Source organism: Enhydra lutris, unplaced genomic scaffold (assembly GCF_002288905.1).
Source record: "Enhydra lutris kenyoni isolate GAN:26980312 unplaced genomic scaffold, ASM228890v2 scaffoldscaffold27, whole genome shotgun sequence".
NCBI classification, from domain to species: Eukaryota; Metazoa; Chordata; class Mammalia; order Carnivora; family Mustelidae; genus Enhydra; species Enhydra lutris.
In genome coordinates this window covers 8,015,238-8,032,816 of record NW_019154111.1, presented here as the reverse complement: position 1 = coordinate 8,032,816, position 17,579 = coordinate 8,015,238, and the positions used below count along the sequence as shown (strand labels likewise).

The window sequence follows — 17,579 nt, the reverse complement described above, 5'->3', positions numbered from 1 at the left end:
CTGTTGAGTCAAATAGGAGTGGTTTGTGTTTCTAGGAGTCCAGCTCAAATAATGGATTTTGTGTCATCTATTTTTGGGTATCTGTTATTGATTGTATTCACTGGTTGGGGCCCCGTTCCCTGGGAATGGTACCCCCTTTCTTTCTCCTTCGATCTTGCCTTCCTCTTTCTTTAACATTGTATCTTTATTATTTAGGGCCCCCCGAAGGGTGTAATATTACATTGCAGCTTCCCATGGCAACCTCCGGAGAAGGCGGAAACCCCAGTGGCAGAGCGCCCCCTTGGCCCCTGGCACAGCTACAGGAGCTCGAGCCACGGGTGGCCCGCCGACGCCTGTCCCAGGCCCGCCACCGAGCCACGCTGGCCAGGCTGTTCAGCAGCCTCAGGAAAACAGTTTACTCCCATTCCGATCTCACAGCCTCGAAGGTATGGGGAGCTGGGTGTGGGAGAAACAGTCTCCACACAGGGAGGGACTGTGGGGCGAGGGGAGGGGGGATTGGCCGGGCGCTCCCACTCCCACTGTCCCCTCTCCAAGGGCAGCAGCCTGGGTGGGTCAGGGATCCGCTGTGGGCATCTCCGATCGGCTGTTTGTGGCCACACGTGGGTACAGCAGGAGCTGGGCCTTCCCCACCTGGGGCAGACAGGCCTGGCACTGGAAGGGAAATAATAGGGACTGGCCAGCCTAGCCCTCCAGTAGACGGGGTGAGTCTCCAGCAGCAGCTTCTGGACGCTGCCATCTCCATCGCGTGCGCACACACACACACACACACACACACACACACACACGCAGCTTGGTTTTGTCCACCAGTCAGGTCTCTTCCGCAGGCACCGGAGCTCTCCAGGTCAGCATTTACTTTTTCCTGCTCTTGATTTCACCTCTATCCTTCTGTGGTTTCTTTCTTGCCTACTCGTGCCTCTGGCAGAGCATGGAGGAAGGTCCAGGTGGTTTGGGTGATGCTGGAAGGCATGAGCTCCTATCATTGGAGGAGCATTACAGGAGGTTTCCAACAGGGGAGGGGGCTCTGAGAGCCTGTTCCCTGCCCTCTCGTAACAGAGGAGGGACTGGAGTCTGAAAGGATGCATCAACCTGGCTGGGGGCAGGACGAGGAGAAGAGCCTCCGTTTCCAGCTCCGGGCCTCATGCTCAGAGCCAGGGCGTCTGGGAATGTGTCTTGATTTTAGTGGCGGCCCCCCAAGCACCTTGGTGCAAGGTGCCAAGTAGGGGTGTGAACGTTATTCCACCAAAAGAATCTGAGCAGAGATCCCATCTGCTCTCGTAGAAGGGCGTGGAAGGTGAGAGGTGTGGGGCGGGCTCTTCCTCCTCCCTCTGCTGAGCCAGGCGCAGGGGCTTAGGGCCAAGAGCCTGTCTAGCACGGCTCTGCACCGTGTCCCCTGGATGGACAGGAATAGGCTGCCTGTTCCCAGGGGTCCGTGGAAAACCCCAAAGTCCCGGTCACTGGCCCATGAAGAAGTGCACACAGTCTGGGGTGTAACCAGAGAAAGACCATGCGTTCAGGGCCCCGAAGGAAGGAATGGAAGTAAATGTAGAGGAAAACTCACCTGCACCTGCTACGGTTTGTACCTCACGACGTGGTGGCTGACAGCCTGGCGGACGCGCCTCCATCCGTGGGAGACATGTTCCGGGCCAGGCTTCACTTACCGCGTCTGTTAAACAGGCACGATAGTAACGGGGTCCTCAGGGGCCTGTGGTGGCCTCTCATGAGGTGGCTGTGTGCAAAGGTGTGGCGCCATCAGAGTGGTTTAAGTGTTAGCATTGCTTCCCAGCGTGTTCGCTCATTTAGTCCCTGCAGTTCCATTCAGATCACCCCATTTTACAGATGAGGAAACGGAGGCATCAGGAAGTCAAACCGTTTGCCTGGAACGGCACAGCTGGGAAACAGTGTGCAGACCAGGAGTTCTCTCTGTTCTCCTGTCTCGGTCCTGCTGGAGGGACAACCCTGAATTTTGCTTTTGTAAGATCCAAGAAGGCAGGATCTGAGCTACAGGAGTCCGGTGGTCCTGTCAGTTTCCTAGGGCTTTCGTAACAAGATACCAGACACTGGGTGGATTGATGCAATAGAAAGTTATTGTGGTGGACATCTGGAGGCTCCAAGTCTAAAATCAAGGTGTCCACAGGGCCACGCTCCCTCTGAGAGAAGCCCTCTCTGCCTCCCAGCCTTGGGTGTTTGCTGGCAATTCCTCACCGTTCCATGGCTTAGAGATGCCGCCCTCCGATCACATGGCCACTTTCTCCCTGTGTCTTCACCTCGTCCTCCCTCTGTGTGTGTTTGTCTCTGCATCCCCCATCCCGCCCCCCCCACCCCCGCACTCGGAGCTGCTTTTCGCTCCTTGTTCATTCCACCTTCGAGGAGAAGCGTATATGGTTGCTTGCCTTTTGAAGCCCTAGTAGTTTGCCGAACACGGCTTATTTCTAAACATTCGAGTATTTCTGGGAGAACCATTTCCAGAATACAAATTAAACTTCATGCCTTCTGTGCGTCCGAACACACTTCCCACCCTTTTTGTTGACAATGTCAAGGAATGTGGCTTGGCCTCTGAGGGAGGATGGCCTCAGACCGGGAATGGACTCCTGTGTCCTCCAAACCACAGACTGGGTGGTGGAAAGCTGGCTTTGCATCAGTGTCTGTCTCTGTCCTCAGTGGCAGGTTTTGAATAAGGCGAAGAACCACATCCAGGAGCTGGAACAAACCTTGGATAATCTGCTGAAGCTGAAAGGTAATAGACCCCCATCCGCCACCCCCATCTCCTTCCCATGGAAAGACTCGTTGGTTTTTCCATCGAAAACAGAGAGAGTGCCTTAGGCCAAGCAAACAGATACTTACTGCATGCCTACCGTGTGCCGGACGCTGGGCTAGGCCCAGGGGTACAATGAAAGTCATGCCCCTGCCCTTGGGGACTTTATAGTCTGGCAGGACAGACAGATGTTATCAGGTACCTGATCCCATCTTGAGATACCAGAGAGGACACAGACCGGCGCTTGTCACACTCAACAGCAAAGCCAAAAACATGGCTCCCTTTCTTGGCACTCAGTCTGGGACAGGCGGCGGCCTGGGAAGGCGGGTCTCAGAAGCTGGTGGAAACTGAGCTCTGAACGGGATGTTTCGGTGTCTTGATTGAGAAGGGCCAGTTCAAGAAGCTCACATCTAGAAGGAGAGGGGAAACTGGACCCTTGACTCCCTTATATTGAATCTGGGGGGGCTTAGGGACCACTCATGGTCCACCTGAATCGGGAGGGCGGGAGAGACTTGACAAAGACCAGAATTCCCCCTTTGTGACCCTTGCCTTTGCCTTCCCAACAGAGTCCTTCAACCTGGAGGATGGGAATGCAAATAGCTTAGAGGAGGTCAAGGCAGAATACGCCAGTGTGTACTCTGGCAATCCCAGGTAAGACTCCCAAGCATCACCTCACGATGGGCAAGGTGGTCTCAGCAAGGCAGACAGTTGCATTGGGGTGTCCCAAATGATTAGCCACTGATCCCAGCCACACTCATCACATAAGCCATCCTTTCCTTACCGATTTAAGATACACGCTTTATCCCATACTAAAATCTTACCAATACTTACATCGAGGGCCCACATGAGAACGGCTAAATTTCTTTTAAAATCATAATAATTGGGATTTTTCACTATCAGTATTTTAAACCCGCAACAATGAAAAGTATGGCATCAGCTCAGGAACAGATTACATTTCATAATTATTATATTTTAATTAATTACACTGTGAAGGAAATTCAGTGCCTTTGTTCAAGAGCATTTGTATTTCTTCCCGGGAACTTCTTGTGACTATTTTTTGCCCATTTTCCTGTTGGGTGGGTGGTCTTTTTCTCACATAGTTGTAGAAGCCCTCTACGTGTACCGAGAAATTAGCTCTCTTTTAGGACATGACTTGCAAATAATTATCCCTTGGTCGTTTGTTTTATTATTTTGCTTTTGATGTTTTGTTGTTGTTGTTTTGGCCATGCAAAAAATGAAGTCTAATCTGCCGACCTGCCCCCATGACTTAGGCTTGGGAGAGTACTCAGAAAGGCTTCCTCTGCTCTGAAATGGAAAAAAAAATTTTTTCTCTTTTAAGAAGGATCCTCCTCGGTTTTCTTCTGGTGCACTTGTATTTTGACTCAACATGATACCTCCTTGGGGATTATTCTTATCAGGATGAAGAGATTTGGGGTACAAATCCTGGTTTTCCAAATTATATCATGTCGTTCCATTCTTTTTTTTTTTTTTTTAAGATTTATTTATTTATTTTAGAGAGAGAGAGAGAGCATGAGCAGGAGGGTCAGAGGAAGAGAGAAAGAGAATCTGAAACAAACTCTGGGCATGGAGTGACGTGGGCTCGGTCTCGCGACCCTGAGATCACGACCTAAGCCAAAACCAAGAGCTGGGCACTTACCCAACTGCACCACCCGCCGTTCCGCTCTGTTAAAACTGCCTTTTGAAGAGCAGAATTTAAAAATTTTGATAAAGTCTAACTTATCCACTCTTTCTTTTTCAGACCGAACTTATGGTTTAAACCTAAGCATTTCATGTTTGGGGTGCTGTTGTAAGTGGTACTTCTTAAAATTTCAATTTCCAGTTGTTCATCACTAATATGTGGAAATACTATTGGTTTTCCTTTATTGACCTTGTATCCTGCCACCTTGCTAAACACGCTTCTTAGTTCTAGTCCCATATTTGTGTGTGACTTCTGCCTTTCCAATCTATTTATCTTTTATTTCTTCTGTTCGCCTTATTGGACTGGTGAGGATCTCCAGTACGATTTTGGATAGAAGTGGTAAGAGTGGACATCCTTGTCTTGATCCTGACCTAGGCAGGGAATATTCAGTCTCTTACTGTCAACTACGATGTTAGCTCTAGGTTTTTTGTAGGTGTCCTTTATCAGGTGGAGGAGTTCCCTTCTACTTAGTTTACTGAGAGTTTTTGTCATGAATGGATGTTGCATTTTGCCGAGTGCTTTTCTGTATCTATTGAGATAATCGTATGGTTTTTCTTCTCTAGTCTGTTGCTCTGTTGAGTTCCACTACTTGACATTCAAAGTTTGAACCAGCCATCTTGTACTCCTAGGACGAGCCCTGCTTGGTCCCAATACTAAAATTGTGTTTGGAATCTCAGTGTTGGTGTTCATGAGGGGCATTAGTTCGTAGTTGTCTTGTTTCTGTTTTCGCACTAGCCTGGTCTCAAATAAGGTTCTGCAGAAAGGTTCTGTCACCTGGTGCCCAATCCAGGCAGTCGGGAAGGATGCTGAAGTGGAGGAAGAGGAAGAAGAGGAGGAGGAAGACCAAGAAGAGGAGGAAGAGGAAGAAGAGGAGGAGGAAGAAGAGAAGAAAGTGGAGCTCTTACACTCCCCAGTCACCTTGCTGCCGGACCTCATGGAATTTGAACGGTGTGAACGGCTGGGAAGGGTGGCTTCACACGGAGCCTGTGGGGAAGGGGACAGAGGCTCTTTCTGAGCACACAGTGTCCTCAGTTCACTCTCAGACAAGAGCCATAATCAAGGAAGCTCCAGAATTTCCATATGGGAGGGGTTGGGGATGAGGTTGGCAGAGGGACTAGAGAAATCATCTTGAAGCTACATTGTGCAACACATACACTGAGCTTCCTTAGACCAACTTCCTTATTTGGAGTTGACTTTGGGGGAGCTGTTGATGGGGATTATGAGGACCAAACACCCCCATTCACACAAATACACATGCCCTACCTGTATTCCTGGTCTCATAGTAAGAAACAAGGTGAATGACTAACTCAGATGGCCATGCACAGCCCCTCTACAGACTCAAGACCCATGGTGGCCATGTTGGCCTCTGGAGGTAGGGGCCCAATAGAAGGAGGGTCCTTCCACAGCTGAGCCTGAATTTCAGGCCCTGAAGTAAAACAAGAATGTGTCTGCACATTCATAGGGCTTGTAATTTGAAGCGGTTTTCCCATGGGCTGAGAACTGAGCAGGCCTCACTCCTAGTTTTCTCTTCTGTCAGGCAGAGTGCTCCATGGGGACTCTGGGGAAGGACCTGGGGACAAGAGCTATATCATCCATGATGGCTCCTGCTCTCCAAGGGTCAGCGGCAGGCAGACTAGGAAGGCAAAGCCCCTGGTAACCCGCAGAGCTGTGGCAAGACTCATGTGCTATGGACCACAGCCTGCTAACGGAATCCTGAGGAGACGGCTTGGGGAGAGACCTTCGGCCACTGGCTTCAGGTCTGGGAGATGATGCTGTTTCTGTTACAGGTATCTCAACTTTTACAAGCAGACAATGGACCTTCTGATCGAGAGCGGGATTGTCTCCTTACACGAGGTGACACTCCCCATTGTCTCTGCTGCCATCTCCCACCTGTGGCAGAACCTCTCTGAGGAGAGGAAGGCCAGTCTCCTGCAGGCCTGGGCACAGAGGCACAGCGACCTCCAGGGCCTTGGCGGGGCCTGTCAGGAGCCGGCCTGTGCCGACGGCAGCATGAAGGACAGTGGGTTTGACAGCCAAGGAGCCAGCTGCTCGCTCGTCTCCACCCCGGAGGAGGTGAGCAGACCCTCTCTGGGCCGGGTGGAGGGGGGCGCAGGAACGACTCGGTCACCTTTGGCCTGGAGGCACCAGGGATCTGCTTGGAGTCATTTACCGAGTTTGAGGTAATGGCTGGATTCTGACTCACACAGTGAGTTTCTGATTTATCTGATGTAAACTCCACAACCACAGAATGGCCTTTCTTTTTCTCCTTCTTCTGGACCTTTCCATGGGGACTATAGAAGAGAAGGCTTAGAAGGTTGTATCAGTTGGGATTATTTTGAGACAAGTTTCTTGCTTTTTAAACCATGCAGAAATGTACTTCTCACAACCAGGGAGGTCCCAAGGTCAGGAGCGCTTCCTGCTGGTCTCAGGGACATCAAAATGGACCTGGTTCTTCCCCTTTCCCTGCTCTGCCTCATCGTAAACCTGGCTTCTCACCTTCTCTCCCCTCCCTACGTTACCTATCCCACGTTGACTGGGGAATGGCAGCTGGGAACAACCAAGCCCTCATCTCTCCTCCTCTACGTCAGGTCAGAGAGAGAAAGATTCCAGCGGCTTGTTTTTAAGGCTCAAGGAAGAACTTTTCCAGAAATTTCTGCCATACCTCTCCTGCCCTCTCATTGTCCAGAACTGGCCAGATGACTGAGCCAATGACTGACATCGTGGAGACAGTATTGTGTGTGGACCCGTCAGGCCCAATCCCTCAGAGGAGGTCAGTTCCCATAGTAAAGAGCATTGCTGCCATTCAGTGAAGGGAGAGGAATGCATGTAGAGAGGCAGCCATACCTTCATTACAAACGCGCTTCTCAGAGCTCCAGTTGTCGGAAGCCATGGACGGCAGTGCCATGTGTCTGGTGGCGTGGGGGGGGGGGTCACTCAGTGCTGAGATCCGAGTGGGCCCTTCAGCTGCACTTCCAGAATTAGGATGGCCTCCGGAGCCTGTGGCTACCACACGGGCCACGTCTGTCTGACCTGCTTCTCCAGCCTGGGGCAGGCAGGTCCTCGCTCTCCAGGCCTGTCTTGTGCCTTGTAGGACATTCAGTACCTACGGTCTCCACCAGGAAAATGCCTCCACTCCGGTTGGCCCTGACTTCCCAAACACCCCTCTGTGGGTGGTCCCTTTCAGGAGATGTCCTGTAGCCCTCTGGGGACCCTTACAGTCAGACAGAGTCCTAGTGCCCATGACCCTGGGGAATAGCCCTGAAAGGCCCATCCTTCTGGAACTTTCCCAGCCCTCAGGGCCCTGGGCCTGGAGAACAACAGAATGCCAGTCACCCAGTCCAGTGCTGCTGGTTGACAGATGAGGCCTAACGAGTGGGGTGACTTATCCAGGAGGCCCAGCTCCTGGATCTCCTTCACCACAGAATTTCTAAAATCTTTCTGCCCTTTGGTCACCTGTGTGTGGTCAACCTTCACCGTCTCCCCTGATGCTTCTTAAATGGAGTTTAGTAAAGAGGCAGGTACCTGGCTAATATCTCACACCCACTGAATCAGAGTTCCTGAGGGGGGCAGCTCAGAGCCTGCATTTTAAACAGGCAGCCCCGGTGACCAGTGGACGAGGGCATTGCTGGAAGGAACTCCCAGTTCAGACAAGAAACAGTCATCCATATCTGCTCCCCTTTCCCAGCCGTCCCTCTGGGGACTGTGGTTTCTCATCTGTTTGTCCACTAACGTGGGGTCCACCAGGAGAGAACCTGAGCTCTCCTCCAGTCCAAGCGGAGCTGGGAAAGCAACAGCTAAGGACCTCATACCCCTGGCCCATGTCAGTCAGCCTGGATGTCCTTGTACCCCGAAGTGCCTTTTCCCAGAGGCTCACACAAAGCAAAAGGAAAGCATCTGCCAAATGTGCGGACAAGTCTGTCCCACTGGAACCTGACTGTGTGTGCGCCTTTGCAGCACGAACTTTTCCTCAAGAAAGAGCCGACCCAAGCCACCGTCTCATGTCCCCAAATCATGGAAGCAGCTTCTCTTACCTTTTTCGGGAATGGCTGAGGACTCCCATTCTCCTGCTGTTGGGGTAAGCTGGCAGCAGTCCCTCGGCTGTGCCCAGTTCAGAGTTCTGTCACACCACCATCCCCAAGCTTGGGCCAAGCCAGGGCTGAGTGACAAGGTAAGCAGGACAGAGTGTGGTTCCGCGCAGGGCAGGGACAGAGACACAGCTACTCCCATGCTGGCTTCCAGATCAGTTGCATTGAAACCTCTGGTGCTCCTGGTTCATCCGGAGAGGTCGTACAGCAGGACAGTGGTGTCTGGGGCGGGCCCCTATGTGCAGGGTCAGCTGTGCCGGGAGGCTCTGAGAAGCATGGCCCCGTAAGTGTGCTGGGCGCTTCCGGACGGCCACGGAGCCTGGCAGTACCCCTCCCAGGCTAGTGGCAAGAGGGCTGTGCACAGGTGAGGACGGTGGCCCAGAACTTCAGTGGCTGATTGGCTAAGGCAGGAATTTAGGGCCCAGGACCCAGCCTCAGACCTGCTGGGGAAAGCACACACAGTGGATGGATGAGCTTCTGGACTGGTTCTTTCAGTGGCCTCTTTCCAGATCCTCTTCAAGATGAGCAAAGGAATATTAAAAAGAAGGACACCATGAAATGTCCAGAAGATCAGAAGAAGGGCCATCTACACGGCCTGAGTCCTGGGGGATTCAGTTCAAGGGAAGCAAATTGTAAGAAGATAAGAAGGACAGACACAAGACTTCCAGAGAAAGAGCAGTGCGTCCCAGATAAGGGGACAGGAGAGACCTTGTGGAATCTGCCAGAACCTGCCAGAACCTGCCAACTTGGGGCCAGAAAGCTCCCTTTCCTCTTCTTGGGGTGGTTGTGCTCATAAACAAGGTGTCAGACACAGTGAGGCGTGCCCAGTGAGAGTCTGGATGTAAGAACCTCCTATGCAATATTGGGCCCATTCTCACGCTAAAAAATGATTCATTCTTTATCTAAAAATTCAAACTTAACTCGGCACCCTGCATCTTTATTTGCTAAATCTTGCATATTTCCTAAATGTATATCACATTCCTGTGGAATATTTAATAGTCTTCAAGAATTAAAGCAAAGCAGGACTGAAAAACCCATCTAAATAACAAGATTGTAAAATTGGAAATACAGGCTATAATATGCCTCAGGAAATGACTGGAGGGAAATAGGTTAGTGTGTCAGCAATGGACCCCTCTGGCTGGGATGGTTTCTCAGTAATATTATCTGTTTCTCTTTTCCAAAATTTGCACAATAAACATGCGTCTCTTTTATAAAGCCGGTAATATTCAATAATAGCCAACAAATTGGGCATTATTATGTGCCTGGTGTTTCACGTAACTCATCTTTTTAATTCCTGCAACATCCCTATGGGTAGGTTCGGTTGCGATTCCCTTTGCATAGGAGAAGGATTTGAAAAACGAGGTCACTGCCCCGAGGTCACACAGTTTAGTGAGCGACAGGACTGGGAGTTGGCTCTCTTGCAACCCAACCCCGAACCACCAACCTCTTATCCTGCTGTCCTGGCACGAGACTGCTAGCTTGCAGATCCTGGGCACCAAGAGCCTCTGCTTCTTGGGAGGTGTAGATGAGCCCTCTTCTGGTGTACATGGAAGCTCTGGCTGTTGCATTGAATGTCTGAGCTCCCACCTTCTAGAAAAAAAGAGATTTAGGGGTGCCTGGGTGGCTCAGTCCATTAAGTGACCAACTCTTGATTTTGGCTCAGATCACAATCTCAGGGCCATGAGATCAAGCCCTGCTTTGGGCTCCTCGCTTCATGGAGCCTGCTTGGGATTCTCTCCCTCTCCCTCTGCCCCTCTTACCCTGCTTGTGCTCTTTCTTGCTAAAAAAATAAGAAAGAAGAAAAGAAGGAAGGGAAGGAAGGAAGGAAAAGAGAAGAAAAAAGAAAAGAAAAGATGGTAAAAGAAAAGAAAGGAAAGAAGGGAAGGAAGAAGGGAGGGAGGGAGGGAAGGAAGAAGGAAGAGATAACCACAGTCCCTGGAGGCTTCCCCATCCCTTGTAACCACCTCTGGGGTCGTGGTTTGTTCTGGGTAGACAAGAGCTCACTAGGTACTGCCTGGGAAGGTCACCAGACAGTGACCCTGCATTTGGGCCCCATTCTCTGCCAGCAGCCCAGAGCAAACACCCGTCCGCAGTTCTCTCTGACCATGTTCTTTTTTTTTTTTTTTTAATTTCTTTTCAGCATAACAGTATTCATTGTTTTTGCACCACACCCAGTGCTCCATGCAATACATGCCCTCCCTAATACCCACCACCTGGTTCCCCCAACCTCCCACCCCCGCCCCTTCAAGACCCTCAGGTTGTTTTTCAGAGTCCATAGTCTCTCATGGTTCATCTCCCCTTCCAATTTCCCTCATCTGCCTTCTCCTCTCCATCTCCCCATGTCCTCCACGTTATTTGTTATGCTCCACAAATAAGTGAAACCATATGATAATCGACTCTCTCTGCTTGACTTATGTCACTCAGCATAATCTCTTCCAGTCCCGTCCATGTTGCTACAAAAGTTGGGGATTCATCCTTTCTGATGGAGGCATAATACTCCATAGTGTATATGGACCACATCTTCCTTATCCATTCGTCCGTTGAAGGGCATCTTGGTTCTTTCCACAGTTTGGCGACCGTGGCCATTGCTGCTATAAACATTGGGGTACAGATGGCCCTTCTTTTCACTACATCTGTATCTTTGGGGTAAATACCCAGTAGTGCAATTGCAGGGTCATAGGGAAGCTCTATTTTTAATTTCTTGAGGAATCTCCACACTGTTCTCCAAAGTGGCTGCACCAACTTGCATTCCCACCAACAGTGTAAGAGGGTTCCCCTTTCTCCACATCCTCTCCAACACATGTTGTTTCCAGTCTTGATAATTTTGGCCATTCTAACTGGTGTAAGGTGGTATCTCAATGTGGTTTTAATTTGAATCTCCCTGATGGCTAGTGATGATGAACATTTTTTCATGTGTCTGATAGCCATTTGTATGTCTTCATTGGAGAAGTGTCTGTTCATATCTTCTGCCGATTTTTTGATATGATTATCTGTTTTGTGTGTGTTGAGTTTGAGGAGTTCTTTATAGATCCTGGATATCAACCTTTTGTCTGTACTGTCATTTGCAAATATCTTCTCCCATTCCATGGGTTGCCTCTTTGTTTTGTTGACTGTTTCCTTTGCTGTGCAGAAACTTTTGATCTTGATGAAGTCCCAAAAGTTCATTTTCGCTTTTGTTTCCTTTGCCTTTGGAGACATATCTTGAAAGAAGTTGCTGTGGCTGATATCGAAGAGGCTACTGCCTATGTTCTCCTCTAGGATTCTGATGGATTCCTGTCTCACGTTGAGGTCTTTTATCCATTTTGAGTTTATCTTTGTGTACGGTGTAAGAGAATGGTCGAGTTTCATTCTTCTACATATAGCTGTCCAGTTTTCCCAGCACCATTTATTGAAGAGACTGTCTTTTTTCCACTGTATATTTTTTCCTGCTTTGTCGAAGATTATTTGACCATAGAGTTGAGGGTCCATATCTGGGCTCTCTACTCTGTTCCACTGGTCTGTGTCTGTTTTTATGCCAGTACCATGCTGTCTTGGTGATCACAGCTTTGTAGTAAAGCTTGAAATCAGGCAACGTGATGCCGCCAGTTTTATTTTTGTTTTTCAACATTTCCTTAGCAATTCGGGGCCTCTTCTGATTCCATACAAATTTTAGGATTATTTGCTCCAGCTCTTTGAAAAATACCAGTGGAATTTTGATCAGAATGGCATTAAAAGTATAGATTGCTCTAGGCAGTATAGACATTTTAACAATGTTTATTCTTCCCATCCAAGAGCATGGAATGGTCTTCCATCTTTTTGTGTCTTCTTCAGTTTCATTCATGAGTGTTCTGTAGTTCCTTGAGTACAGATTCTTTACCTCTTTGGTTAGGTTTATTCCCAGGTATCTTATGGTTCTTGGTGCTATAGTAAATGGAATCGATTCTCTAATTTCCCTTTCTGTATTTTCATTGTTAGTGACCATGTTCTGTGCCTTCCTCCAGATACTCTTTGAAGACGCCTTCGATGTGGCCAGTTTCCTGGACAAAAATGAGGCTCCCAGTACATCCAGCTCTAGGTGAGGAAGAGGGTAGGACACAGTCTGGGGAGGGGGCGGCTGGGGTGTTTAGGAGCCGCTCCCCTGCTGCCCGACAGAGGGGTGCAGAATTCCATGAAGTTCTCAGAGATCTGCTTTGTCTGTGGTTCAAAGCAGGCTGGGCCTAGAATTGTGCGGCTGTCTGGGGAGGACTCGGTGTGGGGCTTTTGCGCATAGAAGGTTCTCCCATCCTGGCCCAGGATGGAGACGCAGCAGGTTATGGGCTGTGGGTTGTCCCTGTGCTCCATCTGCCCAGAGGGAGGGGGCTGTGGGCATTGCCACAGTGTCTGCTCTGAGAGCTGGGCAGGGGCTCTGGGACACCGAGAGCCTGGGCCAACATGGAACCGGGCCTGCGCCCTGAGCGGAGGGCTTCTCTGAGCTGTGCAGGGGGAAGCTGCTTTGCACTGGGCTTCTGAGGACAGAGGTGGAAAGAAGGGAGGATGGGATAGCTGACCCTGTGGAGTGAGACGACACAAAGCGGGATATGGAGAGAGGGCAAGACAGGGCTGGTTTAGGACTGAAATTCCCTTGCCATTTGAAAAGCTGTGGGCTTAGAGCCTGCAGGCACAGACCCTTAAGAAGGCTGAAAAAGGCCTGAACATTTTGTTTTCCTGCTTTGGGAGTGAGGAGACATTCCTGTCCTCATATTCCAACGACTACCCCCACTCTCCTCCGAAGCCATGCAGCCCCTGGTCACCTGGCTGCCTGGGGGATGGTGGGGGGGCACCGGACATCAGCCTGTCTCCCCACAAGTGGCCAGCTCCACCCGGCTTCAAGGGACTCGCCCAAACCCTCCAAAGTGATTTTAGGGGGTGACTCCCGCTCCCATCAGCTATGTGTGGGGTCTGGTTTTGCTGAAACGGGCTGGAGGTGGACTTTCCTATTTCTGAGCCAGGCTCCGGCCGTGAGAACTTTGGTAAGAAGTGGCCAGAGTGTACTTGCCAAGCAGGATCTGGAATTCCTTGCCCTGCTGATGGAACATGGAAACGGCCTACTAGAAAACGTTTTCTGCTATCCCTGGAGAAGGCAGGGATTGGTGCCAGAGGGTTTCTTTGTGGCTAGTGGGACCCACTTCTGAGAGAATGTGAGGTCAACACGTAGGCTGTCCCGGCACTTCAGGCTCCTGACATCATGGGGCTGCTCCCACGTCCCAGGAAGGCCGGGGGAAGGAGCCTGCCACACAGGCCACCTCCCTGCATCATTGGGGCTTGCCTCCCCATGGAAGGGGGACATCTCAGGGGACTGAGCTCCAGTGTAGCCTGTGCCCCTGAGCTCTCCAGGCAGCTACGGGGACCAGGACCGCGGGGCAGGGCTCTCTGAGGGGGACTCTGAGGGAGAGAGGCCATTTTGCTCCTTCTTCCACAGGCCACAGCCCAGAACACTAAATTAGGGCACAGGAGCCAGTCTCCCCAGGGTCTCCCTTTTCCCGTGGGTTCCACACGTGACATGGAAGCTGAGGCAACACAAACCTTCCAAAGGGGCTCCAGCCTGAGAATGAATTCAACGGGGTGTTTACGAGTGCCCAGTTCATGCTGTAATCCAGGAATTTTAGGGGGGGCCAGCAGAGGCTAAAGAGGAGGGTTCTGAGGATTGCTGTTCTTCCCCTTTCTGTCATCAGTTCGGTGTTTGCCGGCTGCAACCCAGAATATCCGGAGGAGAAGTTTCAGCTCTACATGCAGATCATCGATTTTTTTAAGGGCCTTTGCTGTATTAACCCTCAGTTAAAACAGGTAGGACGGAGCGGAGCGCGAGGAGACCTCGCCTCACCTCCCTTAGGATGGCGGGAAGGATCCTTGAGGCCTCCCCACCAGCGGGACCTCACCTCACACCTCACCTCACCTCACCCTGGGGGCAGACGTCCCTTCGTTCTTTGGCCTGTTCCGTGGATGGTGGGCATCAACCTGACACATCCTGGGGGATGGGAAACATCCAGGGAAACTGAGGGAAGAGGCACACGGATGGTCTCCAGGGCAGGACTGAGACAGGGGGTCCCCTGAAGTGTCGACCAGATCCCAGGGGCCTCTTTGCAGGCATTTGCCAACATTGTGTGACTCGTTTCCAAGAGGCTACGCTGTCCTGTTGTCTTCTGAGACCCTGTGCTATTATTTGCTCTCGGTGTTCGAAGGGTATTAATTTCCACTTCCCCAAAGCTGGTTGTGGCTTGATTAGAAGGGACATCCCAGAAACTTCCATGAGGGAAGGAGAGTTATGCCTGAATGGGACAGACCCTTTCAGATTCATAGCCAAGGATTTTCTCTACCAATTCAGCAAAGATACAACTGTTTCTTTAAAAAGGTAAGCAGTATTAATGGCAAGGTTTGTCTAAAAGTAATTGGGGCAGCTTTCCAATAGACCAAAGTATAATTTGGGCCTCTTCCCACGAATCCTTCGCTTCCCTCTGCCAGGTCCACTTCAACTCTCCACTTGGAGCCCAGGCCCCCCCCTCTGGCTGCTCCCCACCTCCCATCAACGCTTGGCTGGCCGTCTGGTCCTTACCACTGTGTCCCTGTTTCTCTCGGACACAGGGATGTCAGTCCACCTTCCCGAGGCCTGTGGAACAGAGTAACAGAACAGTTTTGGCTTTTCCTGCTTCCTTTCCCTGAATATAGTAGAAAAGAAAGCTCAAACAGGATTGGAGTATCCGAATAAAGTAGAGATGCTTGAACTTCAGTCGTCCTGGGAGCTAACTGGAAACACAGATTCCTGAAGCCCCAGCACCCCAGATTCTCATTCACTGTTGTGAGGCGGGGCCCCAGGAATCTGTATTTTGAACAAGCTGTCCAGGTGGCTCTGGTGTGGAAGGCCCCTGGCCTTGGCTATGCGGAGCTGTGAGGAAAATCTCATTCTCTTCCCCACCCTCTCCCCCGTCAGCATCACGAGGTCATTGGATGAAACCTTAACCAGATCCTGGACAGTACCTAGGACCGCTATAACAAATGACCAAACACAGTAGCTTAAAACAACAAAAACTGCTTCTCTCACAGTCCTGGAGGCTAGAGGCCAAATGAAGGTGCTGGCAGGGCCATGCCACCTCTGAAGGCTCGAGGAAAGGTCTCTCCTTGCCTCTTCCTAGCTCTGGGGGCTCCCGGCCATCCTCCGCATGCCTCAGCTCACAGCTGAATCCCTCCCACCAAGGCCTCCTGCCTTCGCAAGGCCTTCTGGGAGTCTCTCTAGCCCTCTCACCTTCTTCTAAAGACACCGGTCTTTTGGATTAGGGGCTCACCCTAAACCCAGGAGGAGCTCATTTTGCAGTCCTTAGCTAATTATACCTGCAAAGCCCCTGTTTCTGAAGAAGGTTCCAGGTGGGCATGAATTGGGGTAGGAAGGATACTATTCAACACACCTCAGCACCCAGTACCAGCAGGCACCTCTCTTAGCCTCTTGCTTTCCCAACCCTGTAGCTTAAAAATACCTCAGACACCATTTTCGGGGGCTTAGAGAACTATACCATTCTGAACAACATTCAAGCAGTCAGTGTGACAGAGACTCATGGGCTGTCCCTCCCAGGACTCTTGGCCTCCTGGTGCCCCCTGCGCTCCACTCTGCCTTTTCTCAAGCTTTGCTCTGGTCTTTACCCTGAATGAGGGGGCCCATGTGATTTTCCCGGAGACCCCCTGCTGCCAACCTGGCCGCTGGTCACCCCGGGGACCGGGTCCCACATTCATGGGATGGTTGACTGGGTTTTGGGATGCTTCCCAGGGCCCCAGGGGACCAACCCATGACAAACTATAGGGATCATTTTCTGCCAAGATGGGGAAAGACAGGAAGAGCGAAACCCAGGAACATCCTTTTAGGGGAAGAGGTGATGGGGGGTCAGAGAAGTCAGTGGGAGGTCATTATAAAGGGAATTAAATAACCTAGAGCTACTTCTTAAACAATTAGTTAGTAGTTGACCCACATACCTACTTTAAAACTTTAAAGTTACCAAAAGAAATACAAAGAAAACTCAGTCTCTCTCCGACCAGCATCCCTTCCTGACACCCCATTCACTTCCCCAAGGCGATCACCATTACTAGTTTCGGGACAACCACCCAGAGATAACCTACAGTGATTTATATAATCCTTCAAATACAAATGAGAACCTACACTACACGTTATGTTGTACCTAGCTTTTTTTTTTTTTTTTTAAGGTTTATTTGAGAGAAAGGACACAAGCAGGAGAGGGAAAGAGAATCTCGGGCAGATTCCCCGCTGAGCACAGGTCCTGAAAGGGGTGGTGGGAGGGCCTCGATCCCACGATCCTGAGATCATGACCTGAGTCGAACCCAAGAGTCAGACACAACTGACTGAGCCACCCAGATGCCCCCTCTTTTCTTTTTAAATAGTATATCCCCCAGAGAACGACCTCATTCCTGTTATTTCAAACAGCTGTGTGGCATCCCCTTGGTGGGCACCCTGCGGTATAATTCGCTGTCCTCCACAGAGGGGCATTTGGGTAAAGCTTGGAGAGGTCTCCCCTCTGTCTTATGGGATCCTGTAAGTGTCCAGCATGGAAAAGAAGCCAGTTCCCTTGTGCCCAGGAAAACCCTTTCTGAAGATCATAGAGTGTGGCAGTTGCGTGAAACGGAAATGGGACATCCCTCCCCCCCCCCGCCCCCACCTGGATCCCTTACTTCCTGGCCGGAAGCTGGAGAAGGAGGTGCAGCCAGAGATGGGGTAGACTCGGGGGTATAGCTCAGTGGTAGAGCATTTGACTGCAGAGATGGGGTAGACTCTGCGGAGAATGCCGGGGCTGTCCCACATGCCTGGGGCCTGGATTCCTTAACTACATGCTGATCCTCTGCCACCCTACGTTTTGCAGGAACCAGACCAGTCCATTGACGATGAGCTGGTAATGCTGAGGTGCCTGGAGACCTTTGACGATGAAGATCTGTGACACGGAACGGCTGGGACGGGAAGGGGTGAAGGCAGTGGGCAGTTTCCAAGTATTAATGCCGGCAGCCAAGGCTGTATCCACCTCCCCCTTCCGGG

General features: G+C 50.8%; 1 protein-coding gene across 1 annotated transcript; it reads left to right on the top strand.

Annotated features, from left to right (window-relative positions):
- Positions 1-233: 233 nt before the first annotated feature.
- On the top strand, positions 234-17,484 carry LOC111151849 (stimulated by retinoic acid 8). Its single transcript, XM_022510063.1, has 8 exons — positions 234-425; positions 2,659-2,734; positions 3,319-3,403; positions 5,187-5,399; positions 6,239-6,524; positions 12,517-12,590; positions 14,227-14,338; positions 17,410-17,484. Exons 1-8 carry the CDS (start codon positions 234-236, stop codon positions 17,482-17,484), a joined length of 1,113 nt encoding a protein of 370 aa, XP_022365771.1.
- The last annotated feature ends 95 nt before the right edge of the window (positions 17,485-17,579 follow it).